This window comes from Polyodon spathula, chromosome 5 (genome assembly GCF_017654505.1).
Source record: "Polyodon spathula isolate WHYD16114869_AA chromosome 5, ASM1765450v1, whole genome shotgun sequence".
In the NCBI taxonomy this organism is placed as follows: Eukaryota; Metazoa; Chordata; class Actinopteri; order Acipenseriformes; family Polyodontidae; genus Polyodon; species Polyodon spathula.
The window spans coordinates 67,452,910-67,477,614 of NC_054538.1; the positions used below are offsets into that span (position 1 = coordinate 67,452,910).

Consider the following 24,705-nt stretch of genomic DNA (forward strand, 5'->3'; position numbering starts at 1 on the left):
AAACCTCCTTCCTAATGCTGGATAAAAGGTGGGGTTCACCTTTTCTCTTGTCTGTATAACTCTTAGAGGTTTGTGATAGGTGCTAGAATGCAAGTCTGTATGCTGAGCTACTGCTTTAAGCCATCGAGGTAGAAGTGAGACTAACTCAATGTCCAGAGGAATGTGAGAGAACTGCAGTCTTTTCACACATTAATCGCTATTGAAGCAAATATAAAAAAGAGTTGAATTGCAGTACTCACAAAAATGTGTTATGATTGAGGGATCAGTGGTCATTTTGCCAGTAAATTTTCCAGAGGATATAGAAGTCCCTACACTTCCATCAGCAGTAATTAGTACAGGAAGAATTTCTCACAGGATTTTTGTATCTCGCCTTTAATATAATGATCAAATGGGATTGTTATCTTAGGGGGGCTCACAGTGAAGAAGAGTCCCACCTCTCCTGACATCCACAGGCAATTAATTAGCACCATGGGGGCTGACAATTAACACCAAGGTTCACAGGTGTAGTGGAGGCTAAACGAGAGAGTTAAAGAAGACAAGTGAAGTCATCACATTGCCACTGTAGTAGGAGACAGCATGGTCTCGCTCTGCAGCAAAGTGAACATGAGGCTTGGGAGGGGTCCTTATACAGCACCTGCTTCACTGGGGATTATATTATAGGTATCCTTATAATAACCTATGTTTTGTATGTCTTAAGTAATTTTGCAATAGGAAACTACCAATATAAGTTTTAATAAACATACTCAGCATACATACAGTACAATATGAGCACAAAATTGCAATGGCAGTCTAGTGGTGCATACACACAAGCACCCCTAATGCACATGTCACTGAACTGCATATCAATTAAATAATTATTTATGACACTAAAAATAACTGAGTTACTGACTTTTTATGGTCCTTTAAATGTACACATTACAACTTGAAGCTCTGACTTCCAGGCTCCCAAAAGCTAGCGCCCCACTCCCACCACCAATAAACAAACTCTCCTCCCATCCCCAATAACTAGTTTACCTGCTGCCCCAGAGTCGCCGTTGACCCCTTGGACAGTGGTGTCATTCTCCAGACTCTCCCTGTGATTCTCGGCCTTGCCACTGTAGCCTCTGCCACCCCCTCCACCTGCGATGAGGAGAGGCACTGGCACCTCGTCCTTCATCTGGAATGACATCAAAGCCTGTTAGCTGCCATCTCTCCACCCAGAACAGCCTGCTTCCCTCAGCCAAAGTGACCCAGAGTTAACAGAGGGGCAGGTTAGGAAAGCTTGAATGGTCGCAATCTTCTTGTTCGCCACCATTTTGCATCAAACTGTTTTGTGGTATGCAGTTTATATTTAAGAATAGGAGCAAAGGGCAGTTGATCCAAAATGACACCCATAAAAATGTACAATCTCTTCTTTCTATTAGCCTTGACAAACCATGCTAAATGCAGAGGGGAAACTGTTTGCTATATATCAATACACATTCCTTAAAGTGTATGTGTCAAATAGGGACAGAGGTACATATGGTGTGACGAAGGATCAATGGCACAACATGCCAACGGCAGAACTGTGTCTCCTCAAAAGTGCTCTTCTGCATTATAACTGGTTAGAATTTGATAGGATGTGAACATGTGTTTGCAAATGGTGCCATTATGCATGCCAACAGATTTAGCTATAGGTGTTGATATTTTACAGTCAGTTATTAACCCAGGCAAAACACTATAGTGATGTGTTTGCAAATCTTTTAGACCCATTCACAGTAATACCACGCTAAAATATGAGTTGAAGTTGCTGTCATGTGAATGACATCATAGAGATCCTAGTCTCACTGAGTTACCTTGAATATAAAGGTAGCTCCACCCCCTCCTCCTCCTCCTCCCGCCCACTCCTCCACCAACTTCTTTGATTGGGTCTCGTTGTCAATCACGCTCGTCTCTCCCAGACACACTCTGTTGATGACAGCGTCCGACTGCAAAGCAAAGCGAATTTACAGTCAAAATGTCAAGTCGTTACTCACAGCACCATTACAGTTTTATAAAAGCTCAGTTTGGTGCCTGTTCTGACTATATCTGTTTATATCTAGTGCGAATTCAGCAGCCTCAACCCTGTACCCTCAATCTAAACCACTGTTCTATCATGTCATGCATTGATCTTTTCAGTGGAGCTACTGTATTCTGTGAGTAATTACAATAGATTTACCTTCACAGCGACAGTGACCTTCACAAAACAAAAGCACGTCTAAGCAAGTAATCAAACGATTAACGTCATCTTAAATACTACCAATAATCGGCACTGCGAATTCCACTCCGACAGCCACAGGACCACAATGATCTCATGACCACCAAGCTAGAGGCTTGGTGGTCCAGTGGTTAAAAAAAGGGCTTGAAACCAGGAGGTTCAAATCTCGGCTCAGCCATTGACTTACTGTGTGTGACCCTGAGAAAGTCACTTAACCTCTTTGTACTCCGTCCTTCAGATATGTCGTAAAACCAAGGTCCTATTGTAAGTGAATGCAGCAGCAGTTGTTGATGCACAGTTCACCGCCTAGTCTCTGTAAGTCACTTTGGATAAAAGTGTCTTCTAAATGACTAATTCATAATTTACTGGATTATTTAATTAGCTCTCAGACCTTTAGAGAGAAAGTGTTTTTCACTTGTCCATTCCTCTTTCATCACCAGTGTGATACAGGTTGGACAGCTACAATGCTGTGGCTTATAAGGCAGCCCCAGACTGAGCCTGTGCTTTTTGATGACGACACTTGCCCTCAGACACTATTTCACTCAAACAGAAAGCCCCTTGTGACGGAAAGATGAGTTCTGGTGATGAATCTTCCTCCCGACCTGTGAGGGCGCTAAAGAACGAGAGGAGAAGTATCTGGAAGGGCTGGCCTGACAGTTCGTTTCCGGGTCAGGGAAGTGGGTCAGCCTGGAAAGAAGCGCGACTCTGTTGTAAGACCATATTGATTTGAAAGGTAAACGAGAGGCAGCTGCAAGTAATAAGGCAGCTGCAACCGTTTACCTAGATATCATGCGGGATTACATATAGGGGCCAGGGTAACGCTGATCTTTTCCTTCGTTTGGGTAACATGAGGAGAGAAGGACTGAGAGAGGAGCTCTCAGAGTGTATTACGTGTCGTGTGTTGTCTTTGTTTGTTTATAATTGTCTGTCTTTTTCGCACCACTAGACAGTTAACGCACACCTCCAGAGCTGTCGCCACATAAAGCACTATCCGGAGCACCACTGCACAGAGCACCTGCACGTTTGAATATCACCCAGGACTGGTGACCGTGCCTTTGTTTGTGTGTGAGACTGTACTGTGTTCGCCATCCCCGCGCTTTACACATTGTTGTGTATGGCCAGGGATTTATTATTTGACGGTCGCCAGACCTGGAAACAGCACAAATAAACACTTGTTCACTGAATCACTGTTGTCTGTTCATCACTCCTGCATCGCATCACCGCTACACCTGTTCCCCTTACCAACCACTTTGCCACACCCCTGTATGAAGTGGGGCCGGAATGGCACCTGATCAAGAGAGACTGTTGCCAGTTCTTTATTGAGAACTGTCTAGTTTTACTGTATTACTATGTGTATTTTTTGTATCTAGAAACAATTTATAACCCTATTATTGAGGCAATCAACTGTCCAATAACAAATGGTTGAAGTAAAATTGCATTGCAATATTTAGGTAATGCTACCCTGTATGGAATAATCAAGCAGCTGCAGCTGGTTCCTAAGGGAATATTGATATGAAAACTAGCGGTGTAACAGTTTCTGTAGATGGGGCATGCATGAAGATTATTCTACCTGAAATAATAAATAAAAAATTAAAAACATGTCTAATAAAACATTACATCCCTTGTATGTCTAATTAAAGATCCAAAGACATTCCTGAGGCAATCAATCCCTTGTATGTCTAATTAAATGTTGTCATGAGTGATGAGTGTGGCCAATAGCTATATTATTCAGTTGCTTCTGTGTCATGGAATTACAAAGCCATGACTTTCGTCTTTGAAGGGCACCGAAGCTCCGCTGAGATTGGAGTCTGCATCCAGGATCAGATCCCTTTAGTATAACCGGCCCCCAACACCGTAGAGTGCTACAGCGAGTGTGGCATAATGCAGATTTAATGAGAGGGATGAGAATTGCCCTTGAAATATATTTCTAGAAACGTTGAGGTTTCCCCACAAGTGAAACACTTAATGTAGCGGGTAGGACCTGTTTGTATTGAGTATCACCTGGCAAAGTAATTTTGCTATTAATGATGGGTGTTTCTGACTGTATATGATTGAAAACAAATGTTTGAGAACACTGGCATGGTAGCTTGCTGTGTTTTTGGGTTTAAACTTACCGTGTATTTGGTAAGCAGCTTTTCTCATTTCAGTTATTTATGTTACAGTGCATTTGTGAATGTGTTGTGACCTGCTGTAATAATGTACAGTGATCATTTCAGGGAATGTAAAATTGCGTCTCCTCGGCTGAATAACTTATTTATATTGTTTTGTTTGTTTTATGTAGGCATTTCCAATACTAATATATACTATGTATATGTTTGTAGAGTAAACTGACTGGGAAGTGTTTGTGATAGGATGAAAATAAGCTTTAATCAAACCGCGGTATGCATAGCTATCGGAGCCCTCATATATATATATATATATATATATATATATATATATATATATATATATATATATATATATATATATATATATATACATATACACACATATATACACACACACACACATATATATATATATATATATATATAATATATATATATATATATATATATATATATATATATATATTTATTAAACTAAATGTAAATCAGACTAGGAAATAAAAATAAAAAATTATTCTCAGTTGTTTTGCGTGTAAGGCTGAAGATACATCTGTGAGCTGTGTCAGTAACGGGTTGAACTTGTTATGGTTAAAATTAACCAGAAATGTAGCTTTACTGGTTCAGTAAATCATTTGGTTATTTGAATGGTACTTTGCCTAGTGATTGAAGTTGGGACAGGTTGCAGGGATTCTCTTTATAGTGCATGCATTTGGTATTTCTTTTTGTTCTTTCATTTGTGTGGTTTGATTTATTTGATTTATTTCTATTATTGCTAGTTTTACTGTTGTTGGTGTGTTGTGCACTTTTATTCACATTTTGAAGTAGATATTTTATTGCACGGTGGTATTACTGTCCTGATTCAGCTTCGGCAGTGTACGGTCGTTGAGTTCTTTATAAAAGGATTGGTTCACCCTTTACTTATCAGACTATCTGAGGACAACTCTGATTATTTTGAAGAATTTGTTATAATTTTATGTCATTTAATGATTAAATTAATTATCTGAGAACAATTTTGATTATTTGAAGAATGTGTTCATTCTATATCTTTTATTGATTTTAGAGTTGTTGTGAATGAAGAGGCTGGTGGAAGCATGATTTCAAATTGCACCTTTCTCTTTGTCTGCATTTAATTGAAGAGGACTTCTCGTGGGGAAGATTGTAGTTTTGAGTAGACTATTTATTTTTTACCTCAAACCACAGCGTGTCGATGATAATGTAAATAACACCAAGCTCCAGACAATCAGTTTCAAACTTTAAATATATTCCTGTTTACAGGCCAGAACTCAACTTTACTATGATGAATACGATAATGTTCGTTGCGGTAATTGTTTAATTATTAGTTTAAAAATGTTTAGTTAAATGTGACAGAGTGAGTTTTTGGAGCATTGATAGAGATGCGAGAGTCTGCGTGACATATTTAAACATGCAAAATAATTTAGAATCAGTGATATATTGTGATTAATTTGGTATAATAATTGTGTAAAAATTTCTTGGTAATGTATTTAGTTTTTATTGATGTCTTTATTTGCATAAGGAACAACGGTCATTTTGCTGTTTTAAGTTTACTGTTTCAATTTAAAAGGAAAAGTGAAACTGTAAGTAGACAGAAACCTCAGCGTGATAACATTAGTAAATAACACAAGCTATGGTGAATTACAAATTTAAATTATTTTCCTGTGTACTGGGTACAGCAACATAGTACACCCTCCTCTTTGTCTTTGTCCATCCATTTGCCGTTTTCCCCAACATTACCGTAACCTCAGGCTGTATATAAATTTGTCAGCCAGGGTCTTTAAACTACGCTTCACGTATGCACTTCTCATTGGTCAGTTTTCCTAGTTAAGGTGTGTGCAGCTCCAGGAGCGAATCAACATTACGGGTCAGTGGAGCCTGATCAAGATCGTTGTAGTAAAACACCATCTCATGATCCGGCTCCAGTGATCCCGGATCCAATCCCATTTTTCTTCCCATTGACTTCTATATCGACTATTGATCATACCAACAAATTGTCACAGAATAAAAGTTTTAGTACTCCTGCAATTGAAAAAGTGAGGGGTGCATGTCCCTTGCGTCCCTCGTGTAAATTACACCTATGATGAAAACATAAAGATATGTATGAACAAGAGGAGGCCATTCACCATTCATCAGTGGTTGTCTATTTAATAGATAAGTGATTGATTTAAAAACTTTGCCAAGTCAGATCTTAAAGGATTCTATGCACTCACCACTCAACACAAAAGTGTTTCCTACCTATCACGCTCTGCTTAATGTCCAACTGTGACCCTTGGTCTTGATTTCTGTATTTAAAGTATCAGCTAGAGTTAATTTTACAATATACTAAAAGTCTGAAGTCTCTCCTTCTTTACAGGCTAAATAGATTCAGTTTCCTAAACCTATAGAGATGCAACATATCATAACTCATTCTTTTAAGCCCTGGGATTAGTCTTGTTGCTATTCACGGGACTATCTCCAAGGCCACAATGTCCTTTTTGTATTGCAGTGACTAGAATTGAATATGGTGCCTTAGAGCCAGCATTAGTAAACACCAGCTAAGGCCAAGTGTTTGCGTGGATTAATCATTTGTTCAATGCTCCCGAATAAAAAAAGTGTAAATATTGTCTTCTATCACATAATCGTTTGCATAACGAAGTTGACGGTTCCTTCTACCAGTGTTGTTTTAGAGTGGATCGTTGTGAACTCAGAGGTAATCACAGGTAAATCCTTAATGTGTCATCACATCAAGTAATAATGACTGAAAAGATCCAGAGGACTATACTCACAAACATTTAGCCCAGTGTTCAGTAGAGTTGTGCTATTATTTTTCTGGTAATGTTACAGCATTCATTGCAAGACACTGGTGAGTTTTTTTAAATTAACCTCTTGAGTTAGTTATGTGAATCACTGGAGTAAATGCTTTGGGAGTGTTGCTGGGGTCTCACGTTTGGCAAGGTTAGGGTTAGGGTTGCTGGGGACTCACGTTTGGGCAAGGTTAGGGCTAGGGTTAGGTTTGCTGGGGACTCACGTTTGGGCAAGGTTAGGGCTAGGGTTAGGTTTGCTGGGGACTCACGTTTGGGCAAGGTTAGGGCTAGGGTTAGGTTTGCTGGGGACTCACGTTTGGGCAGGCATCTTCCCCTTGCTGCCCCACCAGGATGTAGAGCAGCTCATCCTTCTGCAGGAAGAAATGGGCCTCCAGAAAGAAGCCAAACGATCGATCAGGGATCAGCACACTCCTGCCTCCAGCAGCACCATAGCTCATGATCCTGAAAACAACATTCATTGATTAATGATCTGGTATTACCACATATGATCACCAGATAGTATGTACAGGTGACCAAGTATGCCAGTAGTAAGACAATTGTACTTAATTTATAAATCAGCAATGCATTTACTATTAAATCCCTGAAAACAGTCAGAATTGCATGGAAGTCCAGAAAGGAACCCAGGAGGGAGAAATATTCATTTTAATCTTTTAAATTACTAAAAAAAAGACTAAAGGAGATTGTCATGCACTGTTTTATGTTTGATTTTCATAACCTTGATACACAAATTAATATTATCTCAACTGTTTTATGTTTGATTTTCATAATCTTGGTACACATATTAATATTATCTCAGTTGTGGTATTTGGTTCTGCCACTGCCTGGATCAATTTATTGTCAGGGCAAAACCGATAAACAAAAACAGGGGAGTAAGAATAAGCAGCTTTTATGCTGTTTTTACTTTAAACACATCCAAGAAGATTGTGATATTGAACATAGTTGGCTTGCGCTGAGTCTTGCTGGAGTTCCTCATCACTGCTGAGCTCAGGCTGTAGTGTTTTTGTATGGAGTCTGTTACCTGTAGGTATCGGTGGCAGGTACTCTCCACATCTGCACGCCCCGCAGCGGCCCTTCTGTGCCCACAGACACGTTGATGTGTGTGCCCCCGTATGAGTTGCTGCACTGTGTTGTGGTGGGGCCCACTGGCCCAGTCGCTCCACAAGTGCCAAAGCTCCAGGATGTATCTGAAAAACAGCAAAGAAACAGATGCAGGGAATATAAGAACATTTACAAACAACAGGAGACCACTTAATTAACAGCTGTATCCTCTGGTACTGGCTTATACATTTGTTTGGGTTAACTTTCTAAATGCTTTACTTGCAAAAACACACACACACACACACATATATATATATATATATATATATATATATATATATATATATATATATATATATATATATATATATATATATATATGTTAGGAAATCCAGATAAGCACTTAAGCAACATATTAATGCACATTGTTGCAGTTGATAACAAAGTATATACCTGTAGTATACCTTATTTTATCAGTGTTTGCTTATGCACTCAAAGTCAACCTCCCCTTGTTACTGAATATTCAATATTCATTACAGCACTGTATTGTTTATTATAAACCCTAACTTACCCCTTTTCCTGTGTTATAAGATTTTTTTTTGTCTCTACTTTTTTGGATCTAACTAATCTGTTCCCATCAAATTAAGAGAACAGCAATTAAATTTATATGAAAAGAACCTCTCAAATAAATAATACATTTCTGGTTTTCCAAAAGTGGGAGTTGGGACCCCCTTTTTACTGTTAACTGGGGCAGCAGGAAAGCCCTAAACACAGAGGAAAAAGTTATCTTATAAAGTTTACTAGAGTAAAAGCATAGCAAAGCATGATGAGGCATAGGTAAGCATTGTAAAGCCCTGAGATGTACGGTAAAGCATGTTCAAAACATGGTAAACTATGGTAAATACAAATTATTGTGCAAAATCACAGTGGCAAACTCTTATAAGGGTAACCCTAGGACCCACTTGGCAATCTCAGCTGAGCAGATGCAGTCCTCTCAGTTATGCACCACTGAGCCACTGTCAGTAAGACCAGCTCACTCCCTACATTTTGTGGTCATAAAAGAAGGATTCTAATGCAATAAATAATTAGCCCTACAGCACATTTAATGCTCTGCCCAGCCTGATTATAAAACAACCCAATAATAAAACACAAAGGGAAAGCCTTCATTTAGCAGGGCTTCCACTAGTTCTCTGCTGACTGCCATATTTTTACTAGCTCCCAGCTGTGTTACCAGCAACAGCGAGACTGCCACGTGCGTTCAACTGGAAACACCAACAGGGGATATCCCTCAATACATGCTACAGTTCAGAGGGAGTTTCAGAGGAGGGAAGAGGGAGTTCTGGATGTGGAAGGGGGAGTTTCAGAGGAGGGAGGTGGGAGTTGCAGAGGAGGGAGCACATAATGACTCTTTTTTGCCTGATGTACGAAGATGTCCTAATTCTAATACTGCATATCCCCTCAACCAAGCCTAGAAGGCAGCAAGTCTCAATTTAGCACCTGTCTCTAAGCAAAAATTTATCGCACACAACAACTTCAAAAAGCACACAAAACAAACCCGTTTCCCCATATTAATTATCAACACTAACTTCCCCATGTGCAGGGCAATCGCCCAGATCTGGAAAGGGTTTGATTACGCCTCTAGGTCTTGAATTACTCTGGGTTTTTTCTTAAATAATTTTTGCATTAATCCCAATATATTTAAGATAGTGTGAACTATTTATTTTTCTTTTTCTTATTTAATTGTCGGTTTATCGGTCCTGCAGATAAATGTGCTAAACTGTATGGTTGCTTTCTGATTTCATGTCCTCTGGGACCTAGGTTGACACCACCAAACTCATTTCACTAAACCCAGAGATGCATCGGTGACTACGCCACCCGCCCCTTTCAAACATTTTTGTACATGATAACAGAAAGCAGTTCAGCCCAATAAGCCTTTTCCCTTTTGGTTGATCTCATTTCCACCTCCCTGATTCTCAAATCTCTCTTTTTCAAGTGGCACATCTAACTCTCGCTTGTTTAATAGACTGTCAGAACTGAGGAAAAGTCACTTTGCCTTCACAAATTGCTCTAAGCACTCTCTGTCACTTTTGGAAGCACAAGAATATTCAGAACTAGTATGTGATGTGTCATCTCTTGCTTGTGGTCTTAGTTACTCTTTGCAGGTACACTGGCAATAAAGCACAATCTGTTGTTTTAAGTTTTGAATAGTGGCAATTTATTTAACTCCACAATCTTTTTATATATTAAAGTGTTTCAGAGCTCCTGCGGTGTTTATAGGAAACATTGTTTACCTTTCCTGTATACTCTGTTTCGTATCAGAGCAAAATATTTTTTTCATGGATCCAAAAATCTTTTACGAGAGTCATTTGACAATTCAATTGTCTTGCTTCTGGAAAAAAGAGCTGAGGGATTCATTCCCCAGGTGATTTATGAACCCATTATGTGTGAATAAAAAATATCAAAACAATCAGGACTAAGTTAACAAAATATATTGCTGTAATAATAAAAAAAGAACAGACAATACATAATGTAGCAAAGGTAACGAGCTTCCTGTTAAATCTGAAGGGTGTTCTGTAACCCTTTGCAGTCCATTGATTCAGCAAAGGTCAGGCGTGTCAGGTCCAATTTATTTTCATATGCGCTGTTTATTTTACAAGTGCTGTTTAAAATATATTTTTTCAGTGTAAAACAGGTTTAAAAGGCACTGCATGGCAAAAGGACACCAGTACTGCATCTCCAGCCAAGCCCCACCCCTTCTTCGCTGTATTTTTCACATGCCTCTTTATAGACATGCATACTGATAAATCCTCTCCTGATCGCTTGTTTTATCACCAAACTCCTCAATAATGTGATCCAAGTAATTATTTTATTACTATAACATCTCAAAAAGCTCTGGAAATGTCTGTGATATTCTTTGATTGCTGGATGCGGAAGCAGCTACCTCCTTTGTTTGTGTCTGTGTCCGTGCAGGGTCTATCTGTATTGCTCAGTTATGCCCCCCCCCCTTTTTTTTCAGCTTCATCCGGCTCCAATCGGTCTCACGCGGCCATTGAAAGGTTTTCTCGGCTTTTTCTGGAGACTAGAGACCTGTGCTTTACGTCTTTTTGATGTCGGACTGGAAAGGGAAAATTGTAATGTCGGACCTGGTCCGACATAGGACCACAAAGGGTTAATATGTGCATGCTGTTTCAAGCATTACTGTATGTAAAGTACCAAGAGTGTCAATTTCAAAGACAACAAACTCTAATATTGGCCTGCAGTTGTTGCATGATGAAATTGATCTTGTCAGATCTCATACGCAAAGCAAAGCTGAACCTGGTCAATACTGGTGAATGCATTCAGACGCATATGATAATTGTGTGCAGAGCATTTAGAAGCCTGGTCAATGTGTCTCAATGAATTGAAAAGTGCTTGAAATATAGCTTGTATTATAGATAGGATGGATCCCTGCTTGTGAGATAAGAAAATGAGATATAGCTTCTGTGAGATGGATCTCATGTTTCAGTACAGTGGTTAAGATTCTTGCTGGTCTTTTTCAGGATTAATTCATAGGAGTTTCAGAGGAGGGAGGAGGGAGTTTCAGAGGAGGAAGAAGTTTTAGAGGAGGAAAGAGGGAGGAGGGAGTTTCAGAGGAGGGAAGAGGGAGTTCTGGATGTGGAAGGGGGAGTTTCAGAGGAGGGAGGTGGGAGTTGCAGAGGAGGGAGCACATAATGACTCTTTTTTGCCTGATGTACGAAGATGTCCTAATTCTAATACTGCATATCCCCTCAACCAAGCCTAGAAGGCAGCAAGTCTCAATTTAGCACCTGTCTCTAAGCAAAAATTTATCGCACACAACAACTTCAAAAAGCACACAAAACAAACCCGTTTCCCCATATTAATTATCAACACTAACTTCCCCATGTGCAGGGCAATCGCCCAGCCACAGTGGGTCAATGTACGAAGATGTCCTAATACGGACGTATTGGAGGCTTTGTTGTTTGTATAACATGTCAGGTTTAAAGAATTGTTTGTAGCTGCAGGCAGCAACAATGTCTTGTTTGTAGTTTTTAAGAATATGAGTGCAACACAATCCAGCACTAGATCAAGTTTCTACTGTACCTTCTTGAAAATCTGGGAACTCTGTGACATCTAGTCCTTCTCCTTCTGAGTGCTCATTGGCTGGGGCAGCTGTTGTGCTGTTCTGATTGGTGGATTCCAAGTTCCTCATGCTGGTACTGAGCAGTGTGATCTTGGGTGGGAGGTCTCCATTGGCTTAGGAAAGAGGAAAGATGAGAAAGAGCTAGAAATTAATCTACAGTTTACTGCAGATCAATACCATATTTATAGATTATTAAAATTATTCAATCAGGACAATCATACGTATCGTGCTACACAAAATATTGCAATTAGTGTATTGTTTACACACCAGATTGGGGATGCTGACTTTGATGTCTTGAATGAATGTCTTTTGAATCTGGAAAGTCTGTTCTTGAACTATTACCCTGCACAATTAAATAATTTGATATATACAAACATAACCTGGCATGGTCTATCTAATATCTGTAATTACAGTGAAATCCATGTTGTAGTTTCTCTTTGTATCTGGATTATAAATCTCACAGAATACTCCAAATTAAGGGCACTGTACTGGATAACAACCGTACCCTAATCATACTAGCTTTTCAGTATCTAACTTTAAAATGATAAAAGCTTCAAAACCAATTATGCAAAATGTATTTCCACGATATAAAATGCACTGATAACCCTTAGGATCTCCAAAGCAAAGTTCCACAGCAATTATTAGCATTCTCTTTGCATAGTTAAATATAGTGGATATAAGCTGAGGCTTCTGCTGTCAGCTGAAATGAAAAGTTACTCCAGATAAAAGAGCTTGAACTAATTGGCAATACAAATTTCTGACATCGCTTTGCACTACATGCATTGAAAACAGGACATAAATAAAATAATTTTCTCAGCTGTCCAGCACTGACATTACCCTGCACCTTAATAATAAGAAGAACCAGACTAAACACTTCATTCTCAGCTCTCCAGCACTGACATTACCATGCACCTTAATAATAATAAGAACCAGACTAAACACTTCATTCTCAGCTCTCCAGCACTGACATTACCATGCACCTTAATAATAATAAGAACCAGACTAAACACTTCATTCTCAGCTCTCCAGCACTGACATTACCATGCACCTTAATAATAAGAAGAACCAGACTAAACACTTCATTCTCAGCTCTCCAGCACTGACATTACCATGCACCTTAATAATAATAAGAACCAGACTAAACACTTCATTCTCAGCTCTCCAGCACTGACATTACCCTGCACCTTAATAATAATAAGAACCAGACTAAACACTTCATTCTCAGCTCTCCAGCACTGACATTACCATGCACCTTAATAATAATAAGAACCAGACTAAACACTTCATTCTCAGCTCTCCAGCACTGACATTACCATGCACCTTAATAATAAGAACCAGACTAAACACTTCATTCTCAGCTCTCCAGCACTGACATTACCATGCACCTTAATAATAATAAGAACCAGACTAAACACTTCATTCTCAGCTCTCCAGCACTGACATTACCATGCACCTTAATAATAATAAGAACCAGACTAAACACTTCATTCTCAGCTCTCCAGCACTGACATTACCATGCACCTTAATAATAAGATCCAGACTAAACACTTCATTCTCAGCTCTCCAGCACTGACATTACCATGCACCTTAATAATAAGAACCAGACTAAACACTTCATTCTCAGCTCTCCAGCACTGACATTACCATGCACCTTAATAATAAGATCCAGACTAAACACTTCATTCTCAGCTCTCCAGCACTGACATTACCATGCACCTTAATAATAAGAACCAGACTAAACACTTCATTCTCAGCTCTCCAGCACTGACATTACCATGCACCTTAATAATAAGACATTACCAGACTAAAATAAGAACCAGACTAAACACTTCATTCAGCTCTCCAGCACTGACATTACCATGCACCTTAATAATAATAAGAACCAGACTAAACACTTCATTCTCAGCTCTCCAGCACTGACATTACCATGCACCTTAATAATAATAAGAACCAGACTAAACACTTCATTCTCAGCTCTCCAGCACTGACATTACCCTGCACCTTAATAATAATAAGAACCAGACTAAACACTTCATTCTCAGCTCTCCAGCACTGACATTACCATGCACCTTAATAATAAGAACCAGACTAAACACTTCATTCTCAGCTCTCCAGCACTGACATTACCATGCACCTTAATAATAAGAACCAGACTAAACACTTCATTCTCAGCTCTCCAGCACTGACATTACCATGCACCTTAATAATAAGATCCAGACTAAACACTTCATTCTCAGCTCTCCAGCACTGACATTACCCTGCACCTTAATAATAATAAGAACCAGACTAAACACTTCATTCTCAGCTCTCCAGCACTGACATTACCATGCACCTTAATAATAAGAACCAGACTAAACACTTCATTCTCAGCTCTCCAGCACTGACATTACCATGCACCTTAATAATAATAAGAACCAGACTAAACACTTCATTCTCAGCTCTCCAGCACTGACATTACCATGCACCTTAATAATAAGAACCAGACTAAACCCTTCATTCTCAGCTCTCCAGCACTGACATTACCATGCACCTTAATAATAAGATCCAGACTAAACACTTCATTCTCAGCTCTCCAGCACTGACATTACCATGCACCTTAATAATAATAAGAACCAGACTAAACACTTCATTCTCAGCTCTCCAGCACTGACATTACCATGCACCTTAATAATAATAAGAACCAGACTAAACACTTCATTCTCAGCTCTCCAGCACTGACATTACCATGCACCTTAATAATAATAAGAACCAGACTAAACACTTCATTCTCAGCTCTCCAGCACTGACATTACCATGCACCTTAATAATAATAAGAACCAGACTAAACCCTTCATTCTCAGCTCTCCAGCACTGACATTACCATGCACCTTAATAATAAGAACCAGACTAAACACTTCATTCTCAGCTCTCCAGCACTGACATTACCATGCACCTTAATAATAATAAGAACCAGACTAAACACTTCATTCTCAGCTCTCCAGCACTGACATTACCATGCACCTTAATAATAATAAGAACCAGACTAAACACTTCATTCTCAGCTCTCCAGCACTGACATTACCATGCACCTTAATAATAATAAGAACCAGACTAAACACTTCATTCTCAGCTCTCCAGCACTGACATTACCCTGCACCTTAATAATAATAAGAACCAGACTAAACCCTTCATTCTCAGCTCTCCAGCACTGACATTACCATGCACCTTAATAATAAGATCCAGACTAAACACTTCATTCTCAGCTCTCCAGCACTGACATTACCATGCACCTTAATAATAATAAGAACCAGACTAAACACTTCATTCTCAGCTCTCCAGCACTGACATTACCATGCACCTTAATAATAATAAGAACCAGACTAAACACTTCATTCTCAGCTCTCCAGCACTGACATTACCCTGCACCTTAATAATAATAAGAACCAGACTAAACACTTCATTCTCAGCTCTCCAGCACTGACATTACCCTGCACCTTAATAATAATAAGAACCAGACTAAACCACTTCATTCTCAGCTCTCCAGCACTGACATTACCATGCACCTTAATAATAAGAAGAACCAGACTAAACACTTCATTCTCAGCTCTCCAGCACTGACATTACCATGCACCTTAATAATAAGAAGAACCAGACTAAACACTTCATTCTCAGCTCTCCAGCACTGACATTACCATGCACCTTAATAATAAGAACCAGACTAAACACTTCATTCTCAGCTCTCCAGCACTGACATTACCATGCACCTTAATAATAATAAGAACCAGACTAAACACTTCATTCTCAGCTCTCCAGCACTGACATTACCATGCACCTTAATAATAAGAACCAGACTAAACCCTTCATTCTCAGCTCTCCAGCACTGACATTACCATGCACCTTAATAATAAGATCCAGACTAAACACTTCATTCTCAGCTCTCCAGCACTGACATTACCATGCACCTTAATAATAATAAGAACCAGACTAAACACTTCATTCTCAGCTCTCCAGCACTGACATTACCCTGCACCTTAATAATAATAAGAACCAGACTAAACACTTCATTCTCAGCTCTCCAGCACTGACATTACCATGCACCTTAATAATAAGATCCAGACTAAACACTTCATTCTCAGCTCTCCAGCACTGACATTACCATGCACCTTAATAATAAGATCCAGACTAAACACTTCATTCTCAGCTCTCCAGCACTGACATTACCATGCACCTTAATAATAATAAGAACCAGACTAAACACTTCATTCTCAGCTCTCCAGCACTGACATTACCATGCACCTTAATAATAAGAACCAGACTAAACACTTCATTCTCAGCTCTCCAGCACTGACATTACCATGCACCTTAATAATAATAAGAACCAGACTAAACACTTCATTCTCAGCTCTCCAGCACTGACATTACCATGCACCTTAATAATAAGAACCAGACTAAACACTTCATTCTCAGCTCTCCAGCACTGACATTACCATGCACCTTAATAATAAGAACCAGACTAAACACTTCATTTTCAGCTCTCCAGCACTGACATTTTCCTGTACCTCAATAATGAGCACTAGTCTAAACTCACAGTTGCCACGGTTACAGAGGGGGCACAAATTACAGTTGCACATCTCAAGGTATCATTTCTGAAACTCACTTCGACATTAAGCTTTTAGAAAGATAATTTTGCTATATTAGTTACTAAGTCAGGTAAAGAATGATCAAGACAGAAACAACAACAGAGAACGAGACAGAACACATACAGTAAGAAATTAAACATGCAAGACAATCAATATACTGAAAATGTGGATGGTATTTAAGTATCCCAATAAGCATTAAAACTGCCTAGTGCAATCTCTAAGCTGGGGTAAGTTGCATAAGTTAAATACATGTTGACAATCATAATGTTGTTCTTTGTGGTTATCTTACAACTTATCTGGAGAGAAAAAGTTTACCAGGCAGGATTTCTGAAGTTATCTCGTGGGCGAATTAATTCTTTCCAAAGGATGCCTTTCATTTTTTTCAGCTGTTAAATGATGGATGGTTGATAAAGTGCACACTAGATTGGTATCTGCCTGCTTGAGCTGTGCAGAAGGGATGTGGAACCAGAGCTGACAGCTGTCAATGGGGAGCCATTGAGGATCTCAGCCTAATCACCGGCGCATCTCTCGCAACACGGCAGGGAGATAGATTAGTGGGAATGAATGATGTCTAAAACATGAAGACTGACAGAGCTTTGCTAAAGATGAACATTTCTTTATCTTTCTGTGGAGCTTGTATTATTTGGGGCAACCATTTCCAGTCTCTCCCCATCTGGTAAGCTACTGGAGTGATCAGTGTACGCGAAGGTATGTCTCCACATTATAGACCTGGGTTCTACTTTGAGAAACCACACGGCCTTTGACCACGCAGGGGAGATCCTATAACCATGTGACTATGTTAGCTGGACACATGGTTTTGACGGCTTCTAAAATGGTCTATTATATATGCAGACACACCATTTTTCCACTTTGTTCTATTTTTTGATCTATAGCGCATACAATCAACGTTGCATGAAAACATTCCTTAAACAACACATTTCTAGAAACTTGTTCTTTTCTATACTGGGCTTTAAAGTCACTCATTTAGCAACAGAGAAGCATTAAAGTAAAGGGGAATGACATCATTAAATGAATGGGTGTAGCAGGGTGATTGCCCTGCACATGAGGAAATTAGTGTTGGTAATTAATATGGGGAAATGGGTAATTAATATGGGGAAAGTGATTGGCTGGGCTGGTCCTCAATCAGCAGGTGGGCGGGTCTCAGCAAAGTGTCCATCGGCATAAAAACATCTGGTGGGGATTGCTCTAGGCAGCTACACTGCTATTGCTACAGAGAGGAGCTGCATATCCCCTCAACCAAGCCTAGAAGGCAGCAAGTCTCAATTTAGCACCTGTCTCTAAGCACACAAAACAAACCTGTTTCCCCATATTAATTATCAACACTAATTTCCCCATGTGCAGGGCAATCGCCCAGCCACAGTGGGTCAATCAATAGATTTTTATTTAAGTAAGCTTACAACTTAAATGCTGTAGAAAAAATAGGGGTTTAGTGTTTGTTGTCTGATTTAATGTATATTGATCTAAAGTTATACTATGTTTAAAAAAATAATTGTATTTTGCTAAAACTGTTAGTTGTTTTTAAAATCCATACTACCACTTACGAATCCAAACTCAAGTACAAGCTTATGAACTTAAAAAAAAAAAAAAGTTCTGCACATAACATTTAATGTAATAATGCACTGTAAAAGAAACTAACACACAAACAACCTTCCAGAGCTTTAATAATTGTATTTATTTTTTACATTCCCGTAGCCTTCTATAACCACTGGCATCACATGGTACAGATGATCAATGAAGCTGTTGCACGGGCATGTTTGTTTTCCAGAATTAATCAGCTCTAGACATGTTTGATTAATTTAATACATCTGGATTTGCATGCAATATAGATCTTTTCTAGTTAGTTTGGTTAAAAACATTTTGCTTTTTAAAGGAATAAATTCATAAAATCAAAAATGGGCAGACCAGACCACAGCAGCAATGCTGCTGGAATAGGCACAATCAACGCTGCCAGACGAAAGGATGTTAAGGACAGAACTGCATTGTTTTCAATTAATTTTTAAAAAGCGGTCTGTGGATTTTGTCATAGTGGGTGATCAATTATTACACAGGTTAAAAACAATGTGTTTGTTTGTGCTGCTGGGGTATTTTGCACTTGTTTATGAAATAGCAGCTACAATACCAGTCTTTTACATTAGTAAGGCTATTCAAAATACAATTGACCTCTTAGTATTACTGTACATTTGCTCATTTTAACTGCACAGGTAATTTTACTTTGACAGACGGCTGGGATTTTATTGTGCTAAGTATAGGTGGTTAAAGGGTTTATGGTGCAATATTTTCTGTGTGAAGTATTTTTGAAATATTTTAGCTATTTTTTTTAAACGTATTAGTGAACATTGTTAAACTCTTAGCCTTTCAAGATACATTTCTTTCTGTAATATTAAGCAAATTAGGCTGAGTTTACTGATTTTGAACTGGAGCATATATATATATATATATATATATATATATATATATATATATATATATATATATATATATATAGCGAGTATGCAATGGTTTTAAAACTCTTTCACATGGGTAAGGTATCTGAAAAAAAAAACTATCAGGGAGTTTTACTGTTGAGAAAAAGTGATAAACACTCAGTACCGTTGTCACAGGAAATAAGTTAGCCGTGAAAAAGTTAGTGTTTGCCTTTTTGAACCTTTCTGCGCAAGTGCGAATTTTAGAACCGAAAGGCAAGATTCTATGCAGATTTTTCCAAAATTTTACAGATGCCATTTGTATTTTTGTAAGAAACGAAAACAGGTATTGCAGACCATATTTTTTTGTTTAAAAATGTGACGTTTGACATCATATGTATCTAAGTGTATTGCAGACATTATTTTTCTGTTTAAAAAAGTAACATTTGTCGTCTTATTTATCGAAGTATAAATGTACGTTTAAGTTTTATAAATACATTTTATTTAAGTAAAGCGTTCGCTGTGTTTGAATGTGCAGTGTGGTTTTTAGCAAAAATAAATATTTTAAAACATTATTTTGTCAGTATAGTTTATGTTTATGCAGAGTTAAAATCACTACTTGCCAAAGGTTTATTTCCTTTCAAAAATATTGTGTCATATACTGTGGCTTAAGCAAATATAAGCGTGTATTCTAATGTAGGCTCAAGTTTAACTAAGTTATTATTTTCACGGTAAAATGCTCGGTTGTTTTGTATTTGTTTTTTTAATAAATGTTATCGGGAACTGGGTACAAACACTTATTGATACAGAGAATACTGTTTTTGACCTTATAATTAAGTCTACATGTGGGAATATATAAACTTGTTTTAATATATACAGAAAACATATAGTTTTTAGTAAAAGATGGTGTTTTAAGAGATATATAGATAGATCATTTGAGAAACACACAAAACGAATGGTTTCCACATAGATACATTCATACGATCATATGAAGAAACACACGCAGACTTCATATATATGGACGTGTATATATACACACACACACCTGTATTATGAATGATAAATTAGAGTTCAGTACTTAAAGATCGATGCTTGTGATGCGGTCTGGTTTTGTTTTTTGTATATTTTATAAAAATAAATTGTTTTAGATTTTGCGCCTCTTTTGGGGTGGGCCTGGGCAATATACATTATAGAGGGGAGGGGTTTGTGACTTGACAGCTGTAATAATCTAATTGCACATAAAAATAAACCTTAATGCTTAATTGTTTCTGATATGTCGTAATCAATATACAGAATATCATATTTATTTCTCTTTCGGTAATATTTGTACAAAGAAAACCTATAATGTAAATATCTGGCGATTACAAACTTAAAATGACAACTCTGATGATGGTTTAAATTGGGAATGTTAAATAATAGATATTGTCATATTATTTACAAAGTGTTATTATAATGATTTAACACAAATATAATGCACATTAAAATAAATCGTATGACCACGTTTTTTGTAGCTTAAGTTAACCGCAATTATTAAATAAAATATAACATGATACAATAAAAAGTTATTAATATTATAACAATGTGTTTTCGATTTTAACCACATATAACGTAGCTTTAATAAAGATCCTGACAACATTTTAAAAAGTAAAACAATTTTCTGAATTAAAGTTGACAGACAGAAAAGGGAGACAGTTTAACCTTACCTTTAAATTCTAAAATTCGCGCGTGCGCAGAAATGCTCAAAAAGGCAAACGTTAACTATTTCAGGGCTAACTTATTTTCTGTGACACCGGTATCCGTAAAATTGTAAATAAATGGTTCAATGCATTCTTGTATTTAGTGGTACATCCAACCCAACTGACTATAGGTAAAAGGGCCTATGTATGGTCAATAACAAAATCTGCTTATTAATAGGCAAAGAATCGTGAATTCACTGAAATGGAGACAAAACACAAGGCAGAAACCGTGGATCTTTAATGATGAACATCAATGGGGCAAGTATGACCACATTATTGTGCCTCTCAATTGTATTTTTAATTGAAATGTTCTTTTCTTGTTACGTGTAGATTATCTGATTAAATCAAACTGTCTTGAACTGTCATAAGTAACGACTCGAATAGACTCGAGCCAGACAGGTGACTCAACTCGAGCAAACTCTGTGAATCGACTCGACTCGAGCTTGGCACGTCAAAGACTTGACTCGAGTCTTTACCTTGTGACTCGACTCAAGTCCCAATTTGTGTGACTCGATTACAACACTGCTTTACACACTACGGCGTGTGGAATCTGCATTCTTCTCAACTGTTCCAGAAATGATTGCAGTAAAACGCATTGAGTATTAAGGAGGTGAGAGTACAGTACATCTGTTGTCGTTCTTAAAATGTCCCCCTTTTGTCTCCGAGAATCATCTGAAAGTGTTTGGTTTCCAATCTGCTCCAGTGCAAGCCACTCAGGATGAGCTTATCACCCTTTCAATAGGAACTGAAACCACCATCTGTCTGAGAGCCCAGTGCACCATTTCTGAGCTCATGTGTGACAATTAAAATTCAGTGGCTCTTTTGCAGATGCCATTCTAATCACTTGAATGTTGAATGTGTATCGCTAAACCTGCCTGGGAATGTGACCACATGCAGGGGCCAGATCACTGCTATAACTTCTATGCAGTGTACAAAGTATTGGACCATGATAAGACACAAATGAGTTTCCCATTCTGATGCACTGCATTTGTTTCCCTAACTAAAACAGTGGTACACATTATTGGCATGGAACTAAGCCTGATTTAAAATATAGACACTGATAACCAAAATATAATAGGATGCTCGTCCAGTTTGTAGAAGCCGATTTACCTGCAAACTTTGTCAAGAGGATCCCAATGATTCAGCGTCAACAACATGGCTAGCTAACCCGTTCTATACCCTCACACTCTGTATAAAGACTGCCACACACTGGCTGGTTAATACAATTTTACTGCAGTACTATTTTTACTTCTGGTTTTACTGCAGTTCTGTTTTTAGGCCACGGTGTTCAATAACTATGGTCGGGTGCATGAAGGTTGGTTTGCAGTACTTACATGCCAGGAAGCAGTCTAAGCTGAGTGAGAGGTTATCAATAGCAATAAAGGATCCATGTTCTCCACTCCCAGTGAACTGCAGCCAAAACCTGTGAATAGCAACAAGATAGAGCATGAAGAATCATGTCTACACTATGAAATATCCATATCAATCTTAAGTACTTTATTTTTGTTGTTGGTTAGATTTGCTTTATATCATGTTCTATTCCAGTCATCACATCGGCAATCTTTTAAAAGTGTAACCAATAACCTCTGACCCTCCCATGGCTGTAAGAAATACATCAATAAGTAATAGAACAGATGTCATATTTCTTACTTCTACTAGGGGCAGAGTGTTACAGGGGGACAGGTTAGTCAAACACTCTGGTGTTCCAGATGTACTTGAGGGGTAGGCATGATTCTGAAAGGTCTTTAAACTGTACATTAAACTGTACTTAAATACTACAAAGTGACTATCACCAACACGAAAAATACATGAGTTAAGATTGCTATGGATATTTTATCTTTAATGAGGGTAACGTGTCATTTTAACACTCTTGGCAAGCAGCTTCTTTTAAACCTTAGGGATAATTATTTTAGTATTGTGTTGGATCCTGTAAATTTCTGTATAAAAAGACATCTGTATAAAATGAGAAAGACCTATTAGGACACTGTCACAGATGGCTTGGAGGTGCCTGTGGGTGGTGACGTCAGGTTCATGAACCAACACACAGACAGGCAGTACTGGGGTTGAAACTGAGATGCAATGGCTGCGCTCAGCGTTTTATTGCATGAAACAAATAAAAGATTTACACAAAAACAGCAAACGGCACTTGAGGCCAAAATAAATAGACAAAAACGGACTAACACTTAAACAAACAGTTGACTAACACACAAGCAAACAAGGTGAGTCAAATCAAACAAGTATCGTGCTGGTCCTTCCAGCACGAAATAGCAATTGTTAATTATTATTATTATTTTACTTTATTTTTCTCTCCTCTCTCCCATTCTCTAATATCCAAACACCCAACCCCGAGTGAGTGAAACACTGCATCTTTTATGCAGTTGTACCAAGACTCGACTGCTAATCAATCATTTAATTGGAATCTGGGTGCATCTGCACGTGAACTAATTGTGTTCCCATTCTTCCACACTAATATGCACTTTAATCTGCATGTGGAGTGATTGTGCAGTCCTAGTGCTTAAATACAAATATACATTTTAAATCACTTGTGCTACTATTTACTATTTATATCCTGTGCACTAACACCTAATCATCAACATTAACACATCACACGCAACACATATCACAAAATACACACAGGGGTGGAGCACACTGCCACAGATACCTCTTAAGAAAAGTAAACAGATGGTTTTAATATTGTAAAATTCAGTTTTCCAAATAAAAAGGAGTAAATTAAAGCCAAGGAGAAAACACTTTGAGAACAGAACGTATGCTGTATACATTTTTTTTAAGAGAAAAGTGGGGATTGCAAATGAGTCAATAATATATACTCTGCAATTACACAATTTACAGCCAAACTGACCTACCAACCCCTGCAACAATCTGCAGCTGCAGGATAACCCTGCCTCAGCTCACTGCCTTTCCCATCAACCCTAATTTGAGATGTAATTTCTTTTTGAAATTGGTGCTTGATTGCAGGGCTCACATAGATCATAGGTACAGAATACTGTGGACTTTTCACTGATAGCTACCATATTCATCTATATGCAACACTGTGTACCTCACACCCAGGTATTGAAACAATACTGGGGCATACAGCAACCTGTTTCATAATAATCCAGTCTGCATTCTCTTCATAAGGCAAAACACAAATAGCACAGTCTATTAACAATGGCGACTGCTGCATATTGATATTTACAAAAAGATGTGTGTTATACATGGTGAGGATTATTAATGGAATTTTACAGGTTTGCTAGCTCGCAATAGGCTAGAGCTCCCCTTACCTGTCAGATACTCCGTGCACAGGAATGGCCAGTCTGCTCCAGCCCTCCGCCCCACTGCTGTTATCAAACCCCCAAAGCCTGCGACTTTCCTCTTCCCTGGTGCTGTTCTCCACCAGCCAAAGTGACAGTTCCCCCTGTAGGGAGCCTCCAGCACACACAGAGAACCAAACCTGCAGGCACAGCGTGACAATATTAACAAACCCACATTCCTTTAAAGAAGTCTGCCCTCTCCGCAGAACCCCGCATTGAAATGTGCAGTGTAAGAGTTGAGCCTGTTGCGCTGCATTACTTTAATGTGTGTTAGTGCATGTTTTGCATGTTAGAG

The 24,705-nt window shown here is 38.4% G+C and overlaps 1 protein-coding gene across 1 annotated transcript in view; it reads right to left on the bottom strand.

Moving 5' to 3' along the window:
* The window catches only part of LOC121316442 (ALK tyrosine kinase receptor-like), a 52,843-nt gene that overhangs the window by 19,615 nt on the left and 8,523 nt on the right, over window positions 1-24,705 (bottom strand). The window contains exons 5-11 of the mRNA XM_041251512.1: window positions 24,381-24,550; window positions 22,434-22,522; window positions 12,282-12,434; window positions 8,161-8,326; window positions 7,436-7,583; window positions 1,815-1,946; window positions 1,015-1,156 (exon numbers count right to left, since the gene is read on the bottom strand). Of these exons, the coding sequence (XP_041107446.1) occupies window positions 1,015-1,156; window positions 1,815-1,946; window positions 7,436-7,583; window positions 8,161-8,326; window positions 12,282-12,434; window positions 22,434-22,522; window positions 24,381-24,550 (1,000 nt within the window). The remainder of the gene's footprint in view (window positions 1-1,014; window positions 1,157-1,814; window positions 1,947-7,435; window positions 7,584-8,160; window positions 8,327-12,281; window positions 12,435-22,433; window positions 22,523-24,380; window positions 24,551-24,705) is intronic.